At 34.9% G+C, this 10,414-nt stretch overlaps 1 protein-coding gene across 1 annotated transcript; it reads right to left on the bottom strand.

Annotated features, from left to right (window-relative positions):
- Nucleotides 1–251: 251 nt before the first annotated feature.
- Nucleotides 252–6,002, bottom strand: gpr185a (G protein-coupled receptor 185 a). Its single transcript, XM_065287867.1, has 2 exons — nucleotides 5,583–6,002; nucleotides 252–3,739 (listed from the first exon to the last, which is right to left on the bottom strand). Exon 2 carries the CDS (start codon nucleotides 3,714–3,716, stop codon nucleotides 2,736–2,738), a length of 981 nt encoding a protein of 326 aa, XP_065143939.1. The 5' UTR covers nucleotides 3,717–3,739; nucleotides 5,583–6,002; the 3' UTR covers nucleotides 252–2,735.
- Nucleotides 6,003–10,414: the final 4,412 nt, after the last annotated feature.

The raw sequence follows: 10,414 nt of genomic DNA, 5'->3' as shown, positions 1-10,414 counted from the left end.
AACACTTGGTGCAACACTGTGCAAAGTGCTTAACTTGACCTTCCTTTTCAGTAATAAACTGCAAATAATATTAAAGAAAGAATTTAGCTGTCTTTAACTTGTTATTTCTGATCGGACTGCCAAACACATTTTAACACAAATGTAGATTAAAAGGAAACGTTGACATGACTTTGTAAATTAAACATGCCATGTAATAAAATATAAGTGACAACAATGAAGTACTCTGTTTATCATTGCATGAAATGTATTGTTTCAAATATTTGCTAGTATACAGTATATACTACAGTAAGCAACAAGTTGGTACTTCATCCTGAACATTCATATGACTACTGGTCAAAGTTTAGGGTCACTTATTTGTGCATTTATTATTTTTCACATTTTAGTATGAAAGTAAACTCATAAAAATTATGAAACAACACAAATGTTGACTAAATGTATACTATGTAAATATTTCATATTTTATTTTTATAAATTTTAAAATAATAATACAGTTTTGTAATGGTAAAATAAACATGTTTTATTATAATACAGTATGTTAATTTCAGACATTGAAGTATATGTCTTCTGTTAAAAAATATTTCAACTAAGTGTCACTAAACATTTCACCAGTAGTATAGCTGTGCCGAATGGTACACAGAGATTGTTTAGCTCTATGGCAATCAAACATACCGTAAAAATCTGTAAATTCTTCCAAAAAGTCTATTCTTTAAACACATTACCCACGCAAAGTGTAAAACTTTCTAAGGCAGTACAAAAATATAGGTCTATATTAACATCAAACAATTGTACTGTATAACCTTATTGTGTATATGCAGACCAACATTCAATATTAGTTTGGATTACTGTTTAACAAAGTTGTTAATTTCTCAGATTATCACAACTGCTTAAATAAAAATCTATACATTTCAAATAAGTTGACATTTTATGCTCACTATAACAAATAATGCAGTACAGCAATAGTAGTAGTGATTCATTCAGCAATGTTAAAATTGTTTCTTTGGCTGCATCTGCAGTACCAACAATTACTAGCAGATTTTATCTGATACAAACTGATAACATCACACACAGACTTCTCACCAAACTCAAGACTATACAGTATTTTATCCCTGTAGTGGATAATGTGAAGATGTTTACTTAGACTGTACCATTTCCATTGCCACACAAAAGTAGTCTAACAGGCTTCTTAGAAGAGTAACCATAAAAACAAACATCTAATATCATTTTAGTCCTGTATAATTTACAAAAGATTACGAAACACTGTTTGAAGCTTACATAAAAATGCATAAAAGCTGGTGGAAATAAGGCAAACTGCACCAAATATTCACACGACACTTTTAGGTCCCTCTAGAAGACCGTCATTCAATTGCTGATTGCAAAACAAATGATACTGTTACACAGTGAATTATTATCAGTGCCTATACCTTTATGTGTTCTGTATGTAAACGTGTGGTAAAACAACACACTTGCGAGACCACCGTCAAAACATTACGATCTCAGAGGTCTCGGTATATTATAAATAATGTACACACTTTGAAGTGAAACATGATGTATTATTGATATTATAGTCTGACATGCACCACTGGCAATAGTACAATATACCCTTAAATGCGCCATTTTAGGAATATTTGTAAGGCAGTTGTTGGCTGAAAAAAATAGCTCATTTCGATTAAACATTAGATTTCTAATGTATGTCCATTGTTTGTAATCTATGTTTAGACATTTATTTGGAAATGTGTATTTGAATATACAAATGTTTTGACTTATTGCCAAACCTAAATTCGTATTCATTTCCTTATGGGTCTTAGTGAATTAATGCAGGTATGCCACAGTGCTTACGGACAATACAATTATGTATATGCTACTTCTGCATTATTATATACTGTATTTTGGGTGATGATGATGATCATATTACATGTATTCGGAAATCTCTACATTATTCCATTATTAGTTTAAATCCAAGACCCGAATACTGTCCATGTGCATAGAGAGAACATCTATTTGCACTACATATCTATGCAACAACACACCAATACAGAAATCTTTGCAGTACAGCGCTCGTGTAAATGTTAATTTACATAAATAGTAATGTAAAACTAATGTTGTAAATATGTTAAGTGTAACTGTGTGTGATTGGCCTTTCAAGCTGTTAATACCGGATAATTGGGCCATTTCTGTAATACAGCACATTTCCATGTTTACAACAACATATATGTTTCAATTTATTGGATTTTTAAAAAAAATCCAGGTTGGAAAGCAAAAGCACAAACATACGTTTTTGATAATGTTTAGATTTTGTGCTTATTACACTAAAATACCAAACATTGGTATAGTAATGTTAAAATATGGTTAAAAACAATAAATAAAGTTAACACACTTATGTCTTTCCACCATGTTAGGTATTTTGTTAATTTTCCTGCTATTGTGTATAAATAAGTTATAAGGTTAAAGTGCTTGACCAGAGCATATTTCCAAAATTATTATTCACTTTTAAATAAATTACAATAAGAGCAAATTCCTTTTTAATAGTAAGAGTTGAAAGGTAAAGCATAACAGGAATTATCCAATTATCCAGCAACCTGTGTCTAACATCAACCCTATATAAAAGTATATACCAAACATACCACATAAAAACGTGTCCTCGCTTCACTGGATTACAATAGGTGGATTATACATGATATGTGCTTTTGGGAGTTACAGACAGGCGACTGCCTAAATTGTGCTTTAATGTAGACGTGCTACACATCGCTGGGTGTCCTGGGTCGCATGGTCAAACTGTAAGGCATGCACCCACAACAAGCAATCCTTAAAGATCTCAGAATATCAGGGTTCCTGAAGGCATATATCATTGGGTTTATAATGGAGTGACAGATAGCTGGAAGAGCCGTGGCGTAGGTGTAGATCGAAGGGGATTGAGTGTCCGCCACCAGCGAGTACATTGCAAGTGGGATCCAGCAGAACGCGAAGGTGCCTAGTATGGTGGTGAGCGTTGAGACCCCTTTCGTGGTGGAAGACGAGTGTGAGGTAGTCATATAGTGACGCTGAAACGCGATCTGCTGGGCGTGCCGGAAGGCGATCTTACAGATCTGAAGGTACAGCTGCAGAATGAGAGCAAATATCAGTAGGAAGGACACGGCGAGTGCTGCTGCATTGTTTTTATTCACGGGTCGACAGATGCTGCAGGTGGTCTCATCCTCCAGGCAATTCCATCCCAGGACCGGAAGTGAGCCGAGAGCGGCACTGATGACCCACATAAGTATTAGGGTGATGTAGGTAAAAGCCGCTGTGCGCTCGGTGTGATATGTCAATGCATTGTATAGCGACAAGTATCGGTCCACAGTGATGGCAAGGATGTTGAGCACAGATGCAGAAAATGCCGTAATGAGGAGCCCCGCTGACAGCAAAGAGACAAAGTCTGAATCGATTATGTAAATGACTATAAAATTAAGTATCAGGCCCAGGCCGGCAAGGAAGTCTGCGAATGCCAAACTCCCGATAAGGACAAACATGGGTGCTCTCAATGTGGGGGTGTAGACAATCAGGGCGATCACCACTGCGTTTTCGCAGGACATGAGTGTGCCTGTCACGCACAGAAGCACGTCCCACGGGTTGATGGTAACAGGCACCGGCTCTATCTCCCAGGACGGGACAGGCGACATGTTTTTTGCCTCCAGCACATCCAGGTTCAAAAAAGAGGCGTTCTGGAAGAGGTTACTCATTTCTGCGGCAGAAAAGTGAATCACTAGAAGAGAAAGAGAGACAGATGGATAAGGGTTAGATCATAGACAGACACAAAATCTCAACACAATTACATACAATAAAAAGAAACTTTACAGAAATAATAGCCGACTCAAATTGGCCATTGGGAGTACCGGGAGAATTCCCGGTGGGCTGGTCTGTTTTTTGGCCACGAGAGCCGGTGTTGTCATGCCACCTGGTTGAAGGTTGCTGTCCCAAAGCTGCTAGCACTTACAATATTATCCAGCCACACTCGCATACGTTCAGAGTGGGAGATGTCCCAACCGCTTTATGCCCAAGTTGATTGTGTTCTAGCCACTTAATGGAAGGATTCTAGCATTAGGGTCCATTAACATCTAAAATGCAGGACGCGCCCTTTTCAATAGCACTTTATTTTAAAGGAAGTGTACTTAGCTTGTACATATATGGTAAATATGTTGTACTTACAGACAAATGTGTGGTACTTACTTTTGAGTATCTACATGGTAATTTATTTAAAGTACTGGGTTATACCAGATGCATACTTATGGTGTTGGTATACTGTAACTAACAAGAAATACTACTGTACTTACAAATAAAGGTACAATTTAAGTATTTAGTACTTACAGGTAAGTGTAAATTAATAAAAGGTACTTACAGTGTATGTATACTGTAACTAACAAGAAACACTTCTGTACTTACAAATTGTTTATGCATGGTAAATGTACAGTACTTACAAATAATAACTGTACTTACAAATTGTATATACATGGTAAGTGTGTGGTACAGTACAGTACATGCAGGCAAGTGTAAGTAAATGAAAGGCACTTATAGTGTACATATAACTAATATACAAACAAATATTTGTCTTCTTTGTTGTTATTATGGACGTATTACTGAATTTACACAGTAGTTAATGCGTCCGATATTCAATGGTTCGGGTTGCCTCACAGGCACAAGGTAGCCCTACCTTACGTTACTTGGCAATATACATGATAAGGATTTTTATTTTCCATCTGTCTTTCCTGCATACTTGATAAATCTCGCTTGTGTATTGTATATCAGGGGTTTACAAACTTTTTCAACCCAATGGGTAATCTTAAGACCTACCATTTTAAAAAAAAATAGAAACTATAGGGGAAAACAAAAACACATTTGTTCCCTGTTTGTAGTTTTTGAATAAGTTTAATTGAATAATATTAAAATACCTTATGGTAGGGCTCCACGATTACGGCAAAAATCACAATTATTTAGGCTACTGATCTTGCATTGAATTGGAAATGATATATTGTATTTGAAAAATACAATGAAGTGCAAGGCTGCAGAGATCAAGTGCACTATTACAGACTTATGTAGGCTACTGATGATTTAATGATATTATTTTAATACAGTAAGTCATGAACTAAAGTGGGCCGGTCTAGGCATGAAACTTCAGGGCTAAAAATGAGTCCCACTCCGGCCCTGATCAATAGTTTAAATACACTAAACCTTCTGTTTTATAGTACCTATGTGCGTACCTAAAGAAAACTTTGTACCATATGTTTAATTAATATTAGATTAATAAGTCATAATAACACTAAAGAGGAAAAATATGCCAACTTGGAAATCTTCCAATACAATTGCTCTCTAGATATTTCAGTAGGTTCGATTATTTAATGTTAAATATATTTAGTATGCGTATTATAATAAAGAGCGAGTGAATGAGCTATTTTTAGACTGTTTCCATTTTTAGCCCCCTGCTGCATGGAAAAAATGGGCTTTACTTCACACATTTACTCTGGGATGATAACTAAGCTCATTATGGTGATAAATCTTATTGGAACAATACATCAATAGAGAAATATTATAAAACAAAGACTGCCACCAACCACAGAATGGGCGAGTGTCTCCATCGCTCTTCCATCAAGTGAAGATGAAGAATACATGAAGCTCAGTAAAGCACCCAATACAAGGTGCATTTTTGGTTCAAAGACACAAAATACCGGCTTGCTCCTGTTATTTGTTTGCTCTTCTTTATCTTCCTTCTTCCGATTTTTGGCATCAAGGTTTCCTACCTGGGGAGCGTTCAGCCTTGGGCTGTCATTTCGCTCATAACGCACAACTGACGTCAAGCGCTTGGTCGGGCTGTGATTCAGAGCCTTTGGTCATGAAATATAAAACTGTCTTTCTTGAAGAACAACATCCGCGGACGAGTGACGCGTCGCAAATAAAACTATACAAGCCCTTTCTTTATAAACATACACGCTTTCCACACTCTGTGAGACACGTCTTTCTCCTTTGCGGATGGAATGGTGACGTCGGCACCAGGTGGACCAATCAAAGACTGTGAATACGCGGCGGCAGAGGACGCGACGCGAAAAGGCAAGAACGCTGTCATCGCAGGGTTGCACGTCAATCAGACGTCTGGAATTTGTTAGAGACCCAATGTCCAAATACTTTCATCTGACAGCCTACATATAAACACGGTACTAAAATGTTTGCTGTGGACAACAATGCTAGTTTTGTCATTGTGACGCCCTTACGGAAATACCAAGGCTTTAGAAAATAGTTTACCTATTATATTTATAGTAAAACCATAGTAATCACAATTTACTATGGTCGCACTGTAACAACGTAGTTTGTTTTAGTTAACAGTATAAAACTACAGTAAAACAAATGCTAGTCACTTCGAATGATTTTCGTGGACATTGCTGTATATTTTTGGGTATTATTGCAAAATAATGTCTGTTTAATTTATCCCATTAAGTTCATTATATTCAAGTAGTACATTGTAAGCGCGTGACGCGATGTTTGGTTAGTATTGGTACTGGTACTGGACTGGTTCAGCTTTAGGGACAGACCTGACCATGGTGCTGATATTCTGCAGTTCTATTAGCTGACGTCAGATGGCAGCACAATCAGCCACACTCACAAAAAAAAAACAGTTGATGAAAATCCCTTACGGTGAATAAGGGAGTCGTCTGTTTAAAAGTACGATTATTTTGATGTAGGCATACAGTTGGAAGCAGATTCAATAAAGTGCTGTATGGCACCATTTCAAAAGTTTTTATTTTTGGCCCATTATATACACATTAGGATACAGTTTTGATTTACATTTAAAATATGATGTGTTTAATAGATGTTTAATCCAAAGCGATTTACAGTACATTTAAACTTTACCCTTTATCAGTATGTGTGTCTTCTGGGTTCGTCAGGAACGCATTTACTCCATGCAAACTGTAGAGGGCAGCATATACTCCATTGTTTAAAGTATACTGTAGTTTAGTAAGTACAACCATTTTTATTAGGAAAGTAGTACATCTTGTTGTCACATGACGTCACTACATTGCATGTAAATATGTTGGAAATTCTTTTGTGGGGCATTTTTAATTGCATTATCATTTAAAAGTCTAAACAAAAAAGTCGCTAAAATTGCCTAGGTGAAAAATAAGTACACTTCCATAGTGTACTTTAAGTGCTTAGTTTATGCCCACTAATTTTGTACTTAATATACTACTTCCTAAGATAATCTTTAGAACATAAGTTTACTTACCATGAATATGAACTAAAAATATATTTAAAAATGTATTTAGGTACACTTGTAGTAAACCTGAACCCATCTTTGTATGAAAGTTGAATTCAAGTTTAATACAAGTGTAACTAAATACATGTTTTAATACACAGATAGTATGTTAAAAAGCACATTTTAGTTTATATTCATAGTGTCTCAAAATAGCACAAATAAGTACACTTAGATGTTTTTAAAAATTATCTTAAGAAGTACTAAAGATGAATATGTAGCATATTAATTAGTGTGCGAGAATTGAACACTTTAATAATATTGTAGAAGTGTACTATTTTTTCACCTGGTTGTTTTAATGTAACTTCATGTTAATTCATTACACTGGAAACATTATTGAGGGATGCAGTATTCTGCACAGTGTCCTGACTGGCTCCTGTAAATGTTAGCAAATCCACTTGGTTGATTAAGATTATATATGAGTATAAAACTGAATGGAGCTTAAAGCACACATAACAAAACTTTTTCTCTTATTTACCACAGCACCACAAATTAAATGCTCATTGAGATAAATAAGTTATCTAAACTAAAATATTACAGTTTTTCTGAATTGCTAAAACACATTTTTTGAAACCATCACTCATTTTCTCAAAACCTTAAACACAAATCCCAATTTTAAACCAAATTCACAGAACCCCTGACTCTTCTAGCAAAATCAAACAATTGTTTCAAAACCATTTCACTTGTACTCAAAATCAAACTAAGCTTTCAAATCATACACACATAAGTCTATAATATAAAACACTACAAGCATCCATTAGACACTACCTTAAAAAATGGAAAGCAACACATCCAGGAGATCTGCTTACAGAAAAATATATGTTTATTGTACATAACAACACACTTGACAAATACTGTTAAAAATCTATATTACTGTAATCACAAGTTTAGTTCAGGGAATATAGTGAATACTTTACTGTAAGTACTGCAAGTAATAGTAAGTTTTCAATATTACTGTAAGCAGCACTTGTATTTTGTAAAAAGTCAGCAATCCAAGTGCAAATTTTGCCAATTGCATCATCTCTGGTGTCCTTTTCTTCCTTATACTCTTCATCTGCCTCTCAGACTGTTTCCAATTCTCACAATTGGTAAAAAAAATACCAGTAGATAAAAGTGTGTAGAAATTTGAGTGTTTACTCGATGATAACGGTGTTTTAGTTGTGTTCAACTTTTGCCTGCCTGTGTTTAACATTTATAAAACAAGTGCATTGCAGTGTGAAATGTGTGTTTTAGTGAGAAGTTTGTGTTTAGAATTTTGCAAAAAGAGTGCATGATTTGACAAATGGGTTTAGGCCACTATGAATTTGGTTCAGAGATTGGGGTTTAGTGTTTTAGCAATTCAGAAAAACTGTAATGCATACCTTAAAATTGGTGACCTGTGAAGTCAATCAAATAATTGTGTGTGACCAACAGAACATTGTCATGTTATGGACTAACAGTACCTATTGAAAAAAAAAATCAAGGAAACAATAATTTTAGTGGTTTTACTCCACCCTACTTCTTACGATTCAAGTTTAATTGCTCATAAAGAGAAAGCATTTGCCAGACGCTTTTTAAGGTACCCCGCCTAAATAGACTTGTATGGCTTATTGGATTTACACTGAGATAAAAACTGAGTAACTGTTAGAGGTTTATAAATTTTGAAAAAATATATTTTAGGGTGAGGAAATTTGGTTTTTAATCTTGAACTACAGGACGTCAAATGGTTACAGTCCAAAACCGCTCTCTTAATGCTACAGCGAGGTAGTCATGTTTTCTGTTAAGCTGCTTGGTACATTTTTGCGTTTGACGTCTTTTCTGGTTGGCCACCCATTTTGCAGCTGCATCCATCCAGTTGTTGCATGCTGGAAGTCGAAAATAAATCAGACATGACAATTGTTTGTCAATTCTCCTTTAAAACAGATTTTTTTCTTTTGTATACTGACATATATAGCTCATTCCAAAATAAATATTTAATGTAATACACATTGAAGATCTTTCCGGTTTGAGACATCACCCACTGATTTCCATTCAGTTAAAGGAATAGTCTACCCTTTAGCCATATTAAACTATGTTATTACCTCAACCTAGACGAATTAATACATACCTATCTTTTTAAAATGCGTGCACTGTAGAGCGCATTGTGAAAGTGTTAGCATTTAGCCTAGCCCCATTCATTCCTATGGTACCAAAAAAAGTTTTATTTTGTGGCACCATACTTACTGGTATAACTCCTTATGTAACAGTCTTTAAATAGGGAAAACGCGGAAGTGTTTGGTGGCTTCCCTGTTTGGTACCATAGGAATGAATGGGGCAAGGCTAAATGCTAACACATTCACGACACGCTGTACAGTGCACGCATTGAAAAAAGATAGATATGTATTAATTAGCCTAAATTGAGATAATAACATAGTTTAATATGGCAAAAGGGTAGACTATTCCTTTAAGTCTCTTGTTTCTCAGGATCCCTCTACTTTTTTAACAACTCTTCCAGACTTTACCAGGGTTTTTTAGCGCCATATTAGAAAATGTTATATTTTGTATCTTCGATGAAGCATTTGTGCCAAGTGCTATGATCCAGGATATTAGAATGAATTGTTAAGTTAATATGGCCAAGGTGATCTGTCAGTGTCTTTATTAAAATGGCATCAGCAAACACAAAATAAAATATATTATTGATCATCTAAAGAATACGATATGATGTTATCATGTAATCAAGCTATTACACTGCAAGAAATGACTTTCTTGTTTAGTATTGTTGTCTTGTTTCTGGTACAAATATCTAAAAATTCCTTAAATCAAGATGCTTTTCCTGATGAGAAAAATGACCAAAAAATAAGTCTAGTTTTTAGACCAAAAATATCAAATTTAGGTGAATTTGTGCTTAAAACAAGCACAAAAAAATCTGCCAATGGGGTAAGCATTTTAAAAATTCACTTAAAAATATATTTTGTCTCAAAACTAGACTTATTTTCTTAGGGCATTTTGCTCATCAAGAAAATGCATCCATATTTTTAGATATTTGTACTGAAAAAAATACTAATTAAGAAAGTCATTATTTGGATTGCAGTAACTAATTTGCTTTTTATGAAAGTAATAAACACTGTTTAATAAGACCTGTCCACTCAGAAACACATGAATAAAGAAGAGAGGTGCTATTAC

This window comes from Paramisgurnus dabryanus, chromosome 18 (genome assembly GCF_030506205.2).
Source record: "Paramisgurnus dabryanus chromosome 18, PD_genome_1.1, whole genome shotgun sequence".
Taxonomy (NCBI): domain Eukaryota; kingdom Metazoa; phylum Chordata; class Actinopteri; order Cypriniformes; family Cobitidae; genus Paramisgurnus; species Paramisgurnus dabryanus.
This window is presented reverse-complemented; position numbering and strand designations above follow the sequence as displayed.

Excerpts from the sequence above, each read along its gene's own strand:
- gpr185a (XM_065287867.1), bottom strand. The coding sequence starts at position 3,716 with ATGAGTAACCTCTTCCAGAACGCCTCTTTTTTGAACCTGGATGTGCTG.